The sequence below is a fragment of the Mesoplodon densirostris genome, chromosome 8 (genome assembly GCF_025265405.1).
Source record: "Mesoplodon densirostris isolate mMesDen1 chromosome 8, mMesDen1 primary haplotype, whole genome shotgun sequence".
In the NCBI taxonomy this organism is placed as follows: Eukaryota; Metazoa; Chordata; class Mammalia; order Artiodactyla; family Ziphiidae; genus Mesoplodon; species Mesoplodon densirostris.
In genome coordinates, this window is record NC_082668.1 from 45135706 (window position 1) to 45151871 (window position 16166).

The 16166-nt window shown below is 39.8% G+C and overlaps 1 protein-coding gene across 3 annotated transcripts in view; it reads right to left on the reverse strand.

Moving 5' to 3' along the window:
* Positions 1-2920: 2920 nt before the first annotated feature.
* MYO1B (myosin IB) overlaps positions 2921-16166 on the reverse strand; it is a 185255-nt gene continuing 172009 nt past the window's right edge. For all 3 annotated transcript variants that reach the window (XM_060107000.1, XM_060107002.1, XM_060107001.1), the window contains 5 exons: positions 15078-15184; positions 11839-11971; positions 11034-11186; positions 9185-9312; positions 2921-4221 (listed from right to left, as the gene is read on the reverse strand). In XM_060107000.1, coding sequence (XP_059962983.1) covers positions 4098-4221; positions 9185-9312; positions 11034-11186; positions 11839-11971; positions 15078-15184 — 645 coding nt within the window. In that variant the 3' untranslated portion in view covers positions 2921-4097. The remainder of the gene's footprint in view (positions 4222-9184; positions 9313-11033; positions 11187-11838; positions 11972-15077; positions 15185-16166) is intronic.

Here is a 16166-nt window from a genome sequence, read left to right on the forward strand (position 1 = left end):
GTATCATATTGCTAGTCCAGGAAAAGATCAAAATCTAAAATTTGAAGTAGTTTGAATGAAAGAGGCCAGAAGGAGGAGTATATACTGGATGATTCTATTTATAGGAAGTAAAAAAACTGGGCAAAATTAATAGATAGTACTAGAAAACAAGAGAAAAGTTACTTTTATAAGGAATTATGTCTGGGATGGAGAAGGGGGCTCCTGGGTGCTATCTTTGGGGTACTTCTTTTTTCGGTGCTAGTTACAAGGATGTGTTCACTCTGTAAAAATTCTTTGATAGGTCCATTTCTGGTTTGTGTACATTTCTGATGTGTATGTCGTTAAACAAAAATATTTTAAAAGAGAATTTGCCAGATCCATTATTTGGTGAGAGAAAGAAAGAAAGGAAAAGAAAAAAGAAAGTTGGGATGAGTATAAGTGAAATGACCTAAGAGAGTACTCTTAAAAGCCCTCATCACAAAAATTAACTATGAGAGGTGACGGATGTTAATTAAACTTACTGTGATAATCATTTCACAATAATACACCCATAGCAAATCATTATGTTGTATACCTAAAACTAAATGTCAATTATGTCTCAAAACTGGATTAAAAAAACATTAAAAAACTAAGTGAAATGATAAGGTAAGCTGGCTGATCTACTGATATTTCTTTCTCTCAGTACTGCCAGGTCTTTTGGTGAACATGGAATTAAATTCTGTTCCCAGCTTCCTCCTTAAACGCTGAGAAGCTGAGACTATTTTCCTTACAAACTTAGATTTTTGTTGAATTTTATGTAACTGAGCAGAGGGATCTGGCCACCACGCCAGCAAAAAAAAGTTAATGAGGAAGAGATTGTGGTTTATGCTGTACTGTGATTAACTCCAGATTTTGAAAATGATCTTCAAACCAAAGAGAACGAAGCAAATGATTCCAAGATTTGGAAGAAAACAACTGAAAACTTAATTTTCTACTGAGTGGCTATTGGAATAGAAGCTGATGAGACCAGAAAGCAAGTGCCAGCTGGTCAAGACCGCAGCTTCCTAGGGTTTAGCTGAGCAAACCCTGAGAATGAAAGCACACAGAACGGGAATTGTTAAAATGATATCCAAAGAAAGAGCACCTCAGCTCCTCAACGTTAAATGTTCACACGGACAATGAAAACTCACAGCTGCCTTTCTTACCAGGAGGAAAGAAAAGCAGAACTACTGCCCTTTGTTCCACTGCACTTTTTTGTGAATCTGAGTACTGCAGTATTAATGGAAAAACAATGCCCAGCTTAAAAACAAAGGCTCTTACTACAACACCTTTTGGCAAAAGCCTAATATAATAGACCATTACGGAATTTACCAGCAACATACACCATTTTAAAAAGTGCTTCTTATTTGAATATCTTAGGGCCTAAATTACCTTACCTAGTACATGAAAAATAGCATAAAAAACAAACAAACAAAAAAGCTGTTGTCTATTATATTTAGCCTCAAAGAATTTTAAACCATGCTGTAATTATCATATAATTACACTCAGTTACATGAACTTGAGAGTTCTCACTCAGCATATTATTGAAATGACATGATAATAAAACTGTTTATTCTCTTAGATTTCAGCCAAATCTTCAATACTAAGGATGTCCCTGATTCTCAGAACCCTTGGCCCTGGTGCTTTGCCATTACAGACATATCTGTAAACCCTGGGGTATGAGCAAAGGTACTCAAACTACAGCGGAAGGTCTTACATCTAAGTACTGGGTCCAAGTTATTATTCCAAGAGTGTGAAATACAAAACTGCAGCCAGTCTTTAAGAGAGTAACTTTCCCATGTTCGTTTCTTGCCTTGTGGTAGATGGATGTCAAAGTCAAGGGTAACGGCATCAACAGCACTGCAGACTTGGCGACTACCATGGTCTGATGTTGGTCCTCACTGCCTGGTTACTTTTTTCAAGTGCAACATCTACAAGCCACTCCAGGGGCTGGGCAACTAAGTGGTGGTTGGGAACAAGTTAGGGCTGTGTCACTAAGGTACATAGGAAATCTGGAGTGCCACCAATACTTTAATTCTCCACTGCAGGACAATGACAGAAATTCAAAGATACAGAAGTACTGGATGCTCACCCGCTGTAGTAGGCAACATTACAGCTTATCAGTAACCTCTAGTCAGGCACGGGGGTGGGTGGGCAGCACAGGCAGGTCTGGCCAACAATGCCGTGCCCCTGTGAACTTCCATTCAGGAAACAACCCAATGATGATCAGTAGGGGACTGGATAAATACATTATAGTGCACCCATACAACGGCAGACTATACGTACAAAGAATGAAGAGCGAAAAAGGCAAAGTAAAGGAAAATATCTACAATAGCTTTTGTCTACTAAAGCAGGAGGAAGATAAGAATCTCTATTTTTATTTCTTCTTGTAAGCATATGCATAAAGTAAAACCAATTAAAAACAATGGTTACCTTTGCAGGGAGGCACAGGAACTGAGCAGATGGGTGACGGATGGGATGGAGAATTTGTATTGTATATCTTTTTACATTTATTTGTAGGTTGAACAACGTGAATGTATTACATATTTTTTAAAAACATTTTAATAAAACACCTCTCAATTCCAAATTTCTACTCACCTACTTCAGTAATCATCAATCTACCACTTTATATACATGTTGGAAGAGACTGAAAGGAAGTAATTATATCCTCTACCTGAGCCAAGAAACACAAAGGCTTCTGAGAATTTCTTTATGGGAGCAACTTTTTAGAGTACAAAAGTTAAAAGAAAATCCCCAGAAAATACTTTCAATGAATGTTTCTGGTTTATAAAAGGTAAGTGAAATTCAATTACACAGAGAACACATACCGTTTGGATTGTAAAGCCTTTCTGTGTGACAGTACATTGACATACAACGTAAGAAAATAGCTTGAAATACAAAAATACAGTTGTGATCCAGGAAATGGCACCAAATTAGAACAGTTTTATTATGTAACATACCAATGTATATACATTATCCTCCCAAATGAGAAACGAATTGATTCCGAAGTTTAAAATATAGTTTCCAAAATGAATCCTTATTGTGAATTTGGGGGGGAAAATCCTGCAAATTAACACACACTATTTTGATCCTTGACTAAAATATGTACCCTGTACTAATCACCTCTCTCATACAAAATGTATATTATAAATAAAACTTTCAAAAAAGATCTCGGATGTTTATTGCACATCATATAGAATGCTTGCCACCATCTGAAAGGCTTTCAGCCTTTCACTGTAATTTGGGTGAAAACAACACTCTGCAGATATTAGCATATCTAGGATCATATATGATGTTTACCAGAAACAGGAAAATATAACCGTACTGGACTGCTTCTGTCACTTTTTCTAAAATAAGAATGACTCTTTTCTACCGTTAAAAGCAATTACAAGAGATCCGAACACTTTAAAAGTCCTGTTCAAATGTCAGTTTTCTCTTTTCAAATAGAAACCACACGTAGAGGCAATTTACTGAGTCATATATCAGTATATCTACTTCCTAGGACCAGCCCTTCTTGAAGTATATATTGTTAAAGATCATACTACAGGGTTCCTAACAAATGCTGTCCATCATCAACAGTTACTGTTTTGGTCTCAACACTTTCAAACTCTCTTAGCCCTGGGAAAGCCAGCACAAACCAGCCAGAATGCAATGGCCTTAAAAGAAAAAAAAAGGTTCCTAATAAGTTTTCGTATCACCTAGTACAGTGCCTAGCACAGAGTAGGCATTCAATAAATAGTTGATCAACGGATGCACTATGTGTTAAGACCGTTTCCTACACTTAGTTGTATTAATGATTTATGAGTAATATGTTGCTTTAGGGCACAAAGATCTAACATGATGACTAAACAAGGAACACGCACGACATGGCATAGATATTGTTAGTTTCTACAATCCTGTCCCAGGACAGAAGGTGTACTTTGAGGGTTAAAACTATTCCAATAGTAAAAACTGATTAGTCAAATAGTTTTATTTTGCCAAGGGGCTCTACCAGTATTAACCTTTGGCAATTCCCAAACATACAATGAACCCAAACAAAACCAAACCAAATTGCACTGTTACAGAGAAACGAGTCCATGGAAGCAGAGGGGAGGCGCCAGTTAAGGGACAGCAACTTCAAGAAGACGGTTGTTTTTTCGCTTGCATGTTGGGACACTCCCGTTTTTCTGGTTGCCCTGAATAAACTTCACACATACTTTGTCTTGTCTGAACTGCACCAGGAACCTAGGAGAAAAGAATAAGACAAACTGAAGAAAAGTACCCACTAAACAGCTGATGATTACAGTAATACCCGCTTTTGTTTTTTAATGGATATTTACCTTGACAAGTATTCCCCCTTCCATCAGCCTTTCTAGCCACAGGATCACACCAACAGGTATTACATTGCATTTGGCTTCCAGTGGCCATAATTTAGCCCTAAGTAAACGCAAGTTCATTAGCTCATCATATTCCTATACCGTAAGAAGGGCTATGAATAGTTATTTACATGTTTCAGATGGAAAGATGAACGTGCTATTTTCCATGTTTCTCCATTTCTGCATAGCAAAAATATTAAATTATCAACAAATTGAGAAAATGCAATACAGAATTTCAGAAAAGGGGCCTAGGGCTTCCCTGGTGGTGCAGTGGTTGGGAATCCACCTGCCAATGCAGGGGACACAGGTTCAAGCCCTGGTCCAGGAAGATCCCACACGCCGCGGAGCAACTAAGCCCGTGCGCCACAACTACTGAGCCTGCGCTCTAGAGCCCGTGCTCCACAACAAGAGAAGCCACCGCGATGAGAAGACCGCGCACCGCAACGAAGAGTAGACCCCACTCTCCACAACTAGGGAAAGCCCGCACATAGCAACGAAGACCCAGTGCAGCCAAAAATAAATAAATGTAATAAATAAATTTAAAAAAAGAAAAGAAAAGGGGTCTAGAGACACTCCAGACTATGGTTTCCAAATGTTGGATATTTACATATATCCTACACATCTTTTTTCATATCTACACACTAAACAAATGTTACAAAATAGCTGTGACCTACTAAATAAAAATGATGAAATCAAGAGTCTGATCTGCCAGTTATATTTTTAATATCCACACATACATAAAAACCTATCAGTGTACACCTAAAGCCACCTCTTATGCCACCATTGGTATATGTGGTACACTGTGGGAAACCATATACTCTAGTTCAAATCTTTTCCTTTCATGGATCACCAGCAGTCAAGTGCCTGCCCACAAGATTATCTGTCACTCCTTCCTACAACAGACATATGACTGGCTTCCCCCTGGGCTGGGTGCTGTGAGGGACAGACATCCAGATGTATAAATTGAGGTCTCTGCCCTCCAGGACGGCATCACCAAGGAGGCATGAGGGCAGCATGGCTGGACCAGAACCCAGCCCTTCCCAGCTCAAGGGCTGTGCTCTTTTCTCTCCACCATCAGAATCAGTGTAATGTTACCATGCTTTCGGTTATGTTTCTCAGGGAACTGTTTTCTGAGTTACTGGCATACAATTAAGTGAGTCACTCTAAAAGCCATGTGATGGGTCACATGCTCACTGGCACCCACGACAACAGCTCTGCTCTGTACATGTTAGTCTCTGTTTCAAGGTCTAAGGAGGCCACATTTTGCAAACATTAGCTACTGGAGTGAAACGTGACACATAAGTCTGTACTCATCGGTGGTACTTCTGAGCTTTCAAATGGGCTGTTTCTTTTCAACCTGAAAGCACTAAAAAAGCAGCTCTAGTTCCAAATTCGCCTGAGATCTCTCTCCAGCATGTATACTTATATCTATGTGCCTCAAAGGAAAAACAAAATCTTTCAAGTTTAACATAAATAATCAAATATTTTTACATTTTAATTTTTAAGGACCACTTGTAGTAATAAATGTACGGGGAGTTCTTTTCCCAGTAACTTTAGCATACACTGGCTGTCTCTGTGTTTGCAATTCATGACCGTGATTCACTCTAGAAATAACAGTAACTAAACCTTACTGAGTATTTATTACGGACCACACCGTTCTTACTAAGTTACACATATTAACTCAACTTTAAAACAATCCTATGAGGTAAGTACCATTCTTTATCTCTATTTCATAGAAGAGAAAACTGAAGCCTGGCCCACAGTAAGGACAGAGAATCAGAGAATCCTCCTACAGCAAATAATCATGTCAGATGCACGATTTCACAGCACCAATAAAGAACTTCACAGTAAAAGGAACATAGATTAGTTGTTTGGATTTGAAATATTCAGAAAAACAACTGTATAACTTAAATAATATATGTGTATGTGTGTATTACATGTATGTGTGTATACATGTATGCATATACACATGTATATTTAAAATACTGAATAGAAAAATTCACTTTAGTTTCTATTACTATAGACTCATTTTTAGAAATACTATAGATCTTATTTAAGGTTATCCTTAAAATGCAATCTATTTACAAATTGAATAGTTTGGGAGTTTAAGGACTGGGGATTATAAGGCAGTTGAGTCTCTCACTGAATTCAATTCTCCCTTCTACATGTGCAGGTTAAAACTGCTCTAAGGAAGTAACAGGCCTTTGACTTCCCTCCTGTAAACTGACATATAGGGATTGTGGAGACTGGGTTTGTTAGAATAACTACTTCTACTTCTGAAAAGGATCTACTGAGGAAGGTCCTGGTCACCGCACAGTATGCTGTTTACAACACTGGTCTGTATAGTCTGCAAAAATACGTCATGGGCACCCCTCCCCATGACTCTGTAAAATTTTGTTTAAAATGCTCTCCAAAAAGGAGTATAATCCCTGCTTGAGAGCTCCCAGAGGTTATGAATCAGAGGCTACATGGGAGCCTTGCTCTGCCACGTGGCTTCCTGCACTGCCCAGGAAGGGACCACGGTGCTAGGCAAGCTTCCATCAGCTATTTTATTTTTATGAGACCAACCAATAATTAGGAATAGGGGAAGGAAAGGTGTTCCGGACTGGTTTATAATGCTACTAAATGTTTGTTTTCTTCACGTGGCCACAGAGAATCTTTACACAGTCAAGCATGTTTATTGAAAGCCTACACAGCTAGAACATCACACCCCTCTTCTGTGACAAGCAGGGTCCCTGCCGCCCTGAAGCAAACTATCCCCATCAGTGTTCTGAGATCATATGCCTCAAACAGAAATTGTGAGAGCCACTGGAGGGGTCCTGTGGTTGATACAGCACATGGCACCCCCGGAGCCCCTCAGGAGAGTCACAACGTGCAACAGGACTGCAGAGGCTCTGGGAGGTGCTATAGTGAACAAGGACTGTAGATTCCTTCAGAGCACATCACTACTAGCATCCTGCAAAGGCAGTGTTCTCAGAATGCCAGTTTGGGAAGTGCTTAAAAACAGCAATCCTTTGTGGTCTGGATGTTGGCGCGATTTTCTCTGCAAAGATGGCCTTATTAATGTAGCAGACCAAACGCGAGGCTGCTTCATCCATATATCAAGGAGCTTCTCCATCTGAACACATAGACTCTTTCCACGATGAGTGGGAATGACCAGTCCCACCGAAACAAGAAGCGTAGTTTCCGGAGTTATGAAAAATTTCAAACAAAGAGAGTTTAAAGATCTAACAGCCCTCACAGCTTAAAACCTTAATTGACTGGAACCCAACAAGCCCTTATCTTTTTTCCTAATTTCCTTGTTTTATGAGAAAGCACCCAATCATAAGGAAAGTTATTTTGTGTAAATTGCATTTTCCAATATAGAGTATACATAAAGGCCAATATCCCCACACCCCCGCGCCCCCATCTAAACACCATTCTTAGAACAATGAACCTAAGGTTCTGTCAATCCTAACACATCAAGGAGAGTTGGTGTGGTTTACAAGGGGACAGGAATGGGTATGAATTTATTTTAGAGAGACTTTTATAAAGACTTGAGATAGAATAATAGGCTGGCAAAATCGTCATTAGTAAATAAAATCATTTCCTGAGCGATATGGTGATGCAAATTTTTACTCTGCGTGCAAGGAAGTAGATACACAGATAGTAAACAATCTATTAAAAAGTAATCAAGTAAGTGTCAATCCACATAGTAACTAAAATTCATGTCAATGATCTCATACTGACAGATTGAATAAATGGAGGGATGCTCCAATCTGCATACAAATCACATGTCTCCATAATCAGAGCCCTAATGTGAAGCAAAAAAAGCAAATTTCAAATTCACAGCCGTCTTGACACTAGTGGACCGCTGTCAACATGGAACACTTACTCTATAACTCTCGTTTATATGTGAGAAAAGGTATCTCAAGTACCTAACAACATCCCCAACCGGCACTCCTGACTCCCCCTCCCCACACCTCAGCCACCCCCAAACCCCTCTTTCTTCAGGGTCAGCTACTGCAGTAAATGGTACCATGTAGGCTCAGGCCCCGAACCTAACACCCAGTCTGTTAATAAGTTCTCTTTTTCCTTCAAATCACACTCAGAACCCGACTACTTCTCACTACTTCCTACTCACACCCCAGCCTAAGCCTCAACGTCCTTACCCTCACCAGCTCACAGAGGCTCCCAACTGTTTTCTCTGCTTTCACTCTTGCCTCGCTAACAGTCATTCCCCACGCTGCAGCCAGAGAGTTCTTCAAAAACCATAAATGGGATCACGCCACATTCCTGCCCATAACCCACAGTGACTTTTCATCAGCAGGAAAATCTCAATTCCTGACCTCAGCTACCAGGCTCTATACAGCCGGGTCCCTCTGCCTCTTGCTCCAGGGTCTTTCCCCCCCATTTTAACTCTGCCGCCACGTCCACTCCTGCTTCAGGGCCTTTGTACCTGCTGCCTCCCCGGGAAGGCATCTCCCTAGATTCCAGTTTCGATTCAAATGTCACCGCATCAAAGAGGCCTCCCTGATCTCCATATCAAAATTAACACCATCTGACCTTTAACCTGCCTTTTTTTCTCCACAAGCACTTGACACTAACCCAAGTCACACCACCTATGTATTATTTCGTCTGTGCGTACTTGTCTCCTCCACTAGGATGTCAGGTACGTGAAAGTGGGGACTTGGTCAGTGTCACTCGCTGCCCAGCCATCATCTAGAACACACGCCAGACACATACTCGGTACTTAATAAGTAGTAGCTGTAAAAATGAATGAGACCAGATCGCTCAGCTGAAAAAATACAGTGAAAAGTGAAAAGGCATATTCACACAATTCATGAACATACTCATCAGAAATTTCAATATTGAGCTTCTGTTTGGTTTGGCTCAGAGTCGTCCGATAGAGCTTGGTGGCCATTTCAATCAGGTGATCACTGCTGAAGAGAAAGTCTCCTTTACTAGCTGCTTCCGAGCCCTGAAAGGACACACCAAGAGTCAGGTTATCATAATTAAAGACAGCTCGGGAGGTACATGTTTACAGGTTTGGCTGAAAACACAGTTATAGTCTCTTTAAAACATCAGCTCCGGGCTTCCCTGGTAGCGCAGTGGTTGGGAATCCGCCTGCCAATGCAGGGGACGCGGGTTTGTGCCCCAGTCCGGGAAGATCCCACGTGCCGCGGAGCGGCTGGGCCCGTGAGCCATGACCGCTGAGCCTGCGCGTCCGGAGCCTGTGCTCCGCAACGGGAGAGGCCACAGCAGTGAGAGGCCCGCGTACCGCAAAAAAAACCAAAACCAAAAACAAACAAACAAACAAAATCAGCTCCTGGAGTCCATCCTCCCGAATAAACAATAAGGACAAACGTAGTATTTCTTCCAAGTTGCTCCAAGCACTTTAGTAAGGTTACCTAACCCCTTGCCACCCCAAGTTGGTCGATGGACCAGAAGCACCATCCGCATCACCTGGGAGCTTGTTAGAAAAGCAGACGCTCAGGCCTGACCGCAGGCCCACTGCAAATGATTCCACAAGAAGACCCCTGGGTGATCTGTTTGCTCACTCAGGTTCGAGAAGCACTGACCTAACCTATAACTCATTCTGAAAGGGCTGTTCTAAAAGCTCCTCCATGATTTGGTTAAAAAAATAAGAACAACAACAACAACAAAAAGACTTCCAACAAATACCCTCAGGCAGTGGCTTTCACCCTTAGCTGCACAAGGGACCCACCTGGGGAGCTTTCAAAATACAGGATGCTTTTGCCCCATTCCAAGAAACTCTGATTCGGTTGGACTGGGGAAATGGCCTGGGGACCAGCATATTTTAATATATAATTGAGGCTCGGAATCACTGATTTAATATGCTCCTTAAGGCTAAAATCCGTAGTGGGGAAAACAGGCTGAACTAAGCTTATGGGATTTTCTTATGTTTAGAATCAGCTAGATAGGTTACTATCTATTAGCTAGGTATATGTACCTATAGACGATTAATATTTGCTGACATCTGTTTATTCAGTGACTATTTGTTATGTGACAGGCACTATGCTAAAAGCACGTTACATAGTTTCTTTTCCCCCTTATAACAACAATATGAAGTAGGTACTAATATTTTCCCTATTTTAAGAAAAGGAAAATTAGGTAGGCATATTAAAGTTAAATGACTTGGCCAAGGTCACTGTAAAGTTAGTGACACCAATACCAGAGCCTACACTCTTAACCACTCAGTTCAAGCCAGTAGGTCTTAGTTAAGCTGACATTAAAAAACCTTTAGGTCAAAATTACTAGGCAGTTGTTTTATTATAGTTGCATCCTTTAATTAAAAACCCCCAGATTAATGATGAACAAGAAGACATTTACTAATTTAATAGAAGAAACAACAGAAGGAAGTATAATTTTGAATGTCTTGATATTTCTAGGAATTAGTCTCAAAATAAGGCACATCATGGTGGGTGTAAACAAAAAGCTACTCAGTGAAAAGAGAACTCAAGTGAATGAGTCAAAAAGAGTCATTAATCTTATTCAGTTACTAAAAAACCAAGCCTGAGATTTTACATGAGTGAATATAGACCAAATTTGCAGGTCGGTAAGAAGAATATATAAACTTCAAGTAACAGGATTATTCACATGTGGAAAATTTTAGATCAATGTCTGAGAGATTGGACCAATGCAGAAATCTTTCAGTCAAATCAATAGTTAAAGCTTTACCTCTTTGAGGTGGACGGCAAAGAAGCCATCATTTTGTGAGCTCATCGATACTTTGGTTACATCCACCAGGGGAACCTCTGACTTGATCTGTCCAGACTTTTGATCAGCAAGAAGGAGATTATTATTTGTTAAGAGGAATATCCGGGATGTACTCTACAAGAAACCAAAACAAAAAAGGATGTAAAACCAATGATCAAAAATCCCCCAGAAGAGTTCATGAGTTTAAAGCATTATTTGTAGAAATGTAGAAAATATTATTCTAATATTTTTCAGCATGCACACCTACGTAAACGAGAACACACTAAAGAACATAGATAATCTATTTTAACTCACAAAAATTTCAGAGAACAAGCAAATTTCCACCTAAGCTTAAAGGTAAGAGAAAACAGCTCCATTCACAGTAACTCTGTAGAGTATATGAAATGCAAATTTTTTTGAAGTATAGTTGATTTACAATGTTGTGTCAGTTTCAGCACACAGCAAAGTGATTCAGTTATACATACACACACACACATATATATATATATTTTTAGATTCTTTTCTGTTATAGATTATTACAAGATACTGAATATAGTTCCCTGCGCTATACAGTAGGACCTTATTGTTTATCTATTTTATATTTAGTAGTGTTGTATCTGTTAACCCCAAATTCCTAATTTACCCCTCCCCACTCCTTTCCCTTTTGGTAACCATAAATTTGTTTTCTATGTCTGTGAGTCTATTTCCGAAATGCAAATTTTAACATTCAGAAAACTGTCCCAACTGATAAACACTTCTTACAGGTCTTCAGGGTTAGCGTTTTTACCTTCCCATTAGCACGGTTAATTTTGTTCACCACTTCAGCAATGATAATCTTTTCTTCAATGGCATCTTTGAGTTTCTTATACTTGGGATTCTTGTTGATTTCCAGGTAAGGCCCCTGGAATGGCTGCCCAACACTAAAGGACAAAAGTTCCTCACGTAAGAAATGGTTTCACATGGAAGTACTACTAACTAGAAAAAGGTAACAGGTCAGTTGATTTTGAAATTCAAATTTCAAATATATATATTTTTTTCTTTTCTTTTTTTAACATCTTTATTGGAGTATAATTGCTTTACAATGTTGTGTTAGTTTCTGCTGTATAACAAAGTGAATCAGCTATACATATACGTATATCCCCATATCCCCTCCCTCTTGCGTCTCCCTCCCACCCTCCCTATCCCACCCCTCTAGGTGGTCACAGAGCACTGAGCTGATCTCCTGGCTGATCTCCCCATGTGATGCAGCTGCTTCCCACTAGCTATCTATTTTACATTTGGTGGTGTGTATATGTCAATGTTACTCTCTCACTTCGTCCCAGTTTACCCTGCCCCTCCCTATGTCCTCAAGTCCATTCTCTACGTCTCTGTCTTTATTCCTGTCCTGCCCCTAGGTTCATCAGAACCAATGGTTTTTTTTTTTTTTGGATTCCATATGTGTTAGCATACGGTATTTTTCTCTTTCTGACTTACTTCACTCTGTATGACAGACTCTAGGTCCATCCACCTCACTACAAATAACTCAATTTCGTTCCTTTTTATGGCTGAGTAATATTCCATTGTATATATGTGCCACATCTTCTTTATCCATTCATCTGTCAATGGACACTTAGGTTGCTTCCATGTCTTGGCTATTGTAAACAGTGCTTCAGTGAATATTGTGGTACATGACTCTTTTTGAATTATAGTTTTCTCAGGGTATATGCCCAGTAGTGGGACTGCTGGGTCATATGGTAGTTCTATTTTTAGTTTTTTAAGGGACCTCCATACTGTTCTCCAGAGTGGCTGTGTCCATTTACATCCCCACCAACAGTGCAAGAGGGTTCCCTTTTCTCCACACCCTCTCCAGCATCAACATTAGAGAAATGCAAATCAAAACTACAATGAGGAATCACCTCAAATATATTTTTGATGTGATCATGGCATTTGGTTGGTAAGACTTTGATAAAAATCTTATCACATGGAACAACCAAGAAAGAAATCACTCACAAGTAGGACAGCCAAGACCCGTGTGCATGACCTCACAGGAAGGAATAGGTCATTCCTTTTCATCTGTTATTATAAGGTTAACAGCTGCCTACACAGGATTCATTAATATCTTTAAACAATACGTAGCAATGGTAAAAAGAGCACAAATCATTACCATCACCTGCTCCAGAGAAAATTTTCATTTTCTCACAGAGAGTAAGGAAATCAGTAGGCCTTCTGGGGAAGAACAGATGCAGGGCAACCGCTTGAGAAGAAAACGGCAGAGCACTTAATATTACCATGTAACTCTGGCTCTAAGTAGGCCATATATGAAAGAAAAATCGGGCCTTTCCTCTTAGGATATGCCCCTAAATGGACAGAGGTGGCCAAGGTAAACATCCAGAATCAGAGCAGTTTTCTTCCAAACTACTTCTTGCAAGAGGCATGATCATGCACACGGCACCAAGGTGGCTTTCCCTAAAGACCTGTGGGGTGACCAGGAGGCTTCTTCAAAGACGTCAAGGAAAAACCACGGCTTCATTTCAAGCTATAAAGTTCTGGCAATTTGCAAATACAACTGTAAATGCTTGTGTTGTGTGTGGAGGATCAGGGAGGAAAATCCACATAGGTGGTCAGTGTTTCATGGCTCCCAGGACAGAAGAGGCTGGCACCCCTAAGGACGGTCGCTTCACACGGCGGTGGGAGGGTAAACGATTCGACCTCTCAGTGCTAGAGGGTGAGCACGCTACCATCCCTGAAAACTAATAAAACTACCCAAGAGGACTTGGCTTGATATTAACAGTTTTTGGTTGTTGTTCACATTCAAACACATTTTTAATAATACAAAGTGCTAACAGTCTTTGAATTTGTTTCTTCAAAAGTGCATTCTTTTCCCCTTCCAGTTTCTAAAGAGTCATCCATAGGGAATGTTAATTAAGGTCACTGTATAATGTAAAGACATATAAAGAAAAAGTTGAATGAATTAAGTTGGTGGAGAAAGAATACAGACAATCTGTTTGAATATGCTTTACAGAGCAGGTACTCTGAACAGTGTTGGATTTAGACACTGTGTTTGATTGAGGGGAGTGTACACCCCCTCAAGCAGCCAAGTCAGCTGACCAAGGAAGCTGTGCCATTTAAAATATCTAAAGCAAATGAGTTTGGCAACTTATGTTCATTTAATCCTTTAAGAAGAAGAGCTTTCAAATATGTGTAGACGTAGAGAATACACACACACCACACGCAGTACGTGTGAATATACTTAGCATATAATGAATTTTTATTTCTAAGACATTCTTTGGGAAAAGCTAAAAGTTGTTACAGATTTGGCTTGAAACTGTACAATCTACTTTTTTAGAAACATCAGATGTAAAGGGGATAGGAATTCTAGGGGGAAAACGATGAGCTTGGGAGATGTAAGAATATTCTGATAAGCAGTTTTTACCAAGAACTTCACTTGGCAAACTTGCAGTTGGTGTTCCTTCTTTTACTGAGTACTTGGTGTCTACAATAAAGGAACTGAACTTGCTGCAGAGGCCAGTGAACTCACAGCCAATAAGTTAGCCGACCAAAGGCCACCACAGGCCAGTGCCTAGGCAACACTCAGAAAGTGACAGACTGGCTCATTCTTCATTTATCTTACAAATGAGATTCTGACCCAGCTTGTTAAAGCAGGAAGATTGGAATGGTGATTACAGTGGATTGCCATAAGAAACCAGCTAGTGTCCAAAAACTACAGAAAACGAATGGGAATTTACAATGTAAATTTAACTTAACAGCCTAGACAATTTTTATTTTAAATGACAACTTCTAATTATTTAGGAAGTGTTCAGGTAATGCCAGTAGAGTTAAACCAACAAATGTGATCTCATTTCTCGAAGTATACTATGGAAGCCCTTGCTCAAATGTGTTACATTCATATCCAGCTGATCATAAAATAATTCATGAAATTAAAAATCTGTGTATTACTAAAATCAAAACCCACTAGAAAATGCCTACGAATATATTTGAGAAACTTTTAAAATATTGACTTTTATGGGTAAAGCAAAGCCATAATACCTAGATGGGTATAAAGCCTTCTTGTCTTTGAAGAGTTCACTGGCTTCTAGTTTCTCTTCATAAATAAGTTTCTGTTGGTCTGTGAATTGGTCCCTGTATTTTTTACACTGTGAGATATGAAAAGAAGAAAAAAAAAAGGACATCACTTATATAAATAAATCATTTCTCATCCTTAAATATGCTAAGTCAATTTACCAGCAGTAAGAATAATCGTAAATGTGTATGAAATATTCATTTAAAAGGCCAAGAGAATTTTTCCTTCCTCAGCTTTAAAAGGTGGGTCTTGGAAAATGTCATAAAAACTACTGTTTGTATGGCAGAACTTGTGATGCTATTTCAAAACATCTGGCCTGGGCCCCCCGGGAGTACCGTTTCCTCCCACTATGATGTCAGCCCTTGGACATCCACAGTCCTGAGCTATCATACTCTTTCAGAGGCTCACAGTAAGGAAAACATGGTACATCACAACCCAGTGCACATATTTATAGACACACATATAGACAACTTACACAAAAGCTTCACCAAACAATACTTATCCTTTCTACGATGTCGTATGTTCCGTTATTTTCTATTGTACTGTATTTCATTTTAAAATGCTGGTAGTAATCAACTAAATTGATTTCATGACCCACAAGTATGCCATCACCTATAGTTTGAAAAGCACTGTTCCGAATCCTCCATTACCATTTTATAACGTGGACACGGGACCTGAGAAATCTTCCCTTCACCCGATTCTGAGATTGCACTGAAAGGAGATGGGGCTGGTGGGAGGGGCAGGACCAGGTTCTTTAGATGAACTCTCTAAGAAATTCAGTTCAGGGGTGGTTGAGGACCACCCACATAATCATATAAAGGAACGTTAGCACTGCTGCCCACCCTTAGAATAAACTCATCCCTCTCATTCTCCACCCCCAGTTCAACGGAGGTAAAGGCAAGGCTCAGGGGCCGGGGGAAAGGACAAGCAGAGCGGATGCCCAGCATTAGAAGCTTCCCATCATTACTTCTGAAAATAGTTTCCATATCAGACTCAAAGGGGGAGATGAACATTGAAGACAGTGGCGAATCTTGCCAAATTGACTCACTAAGTTA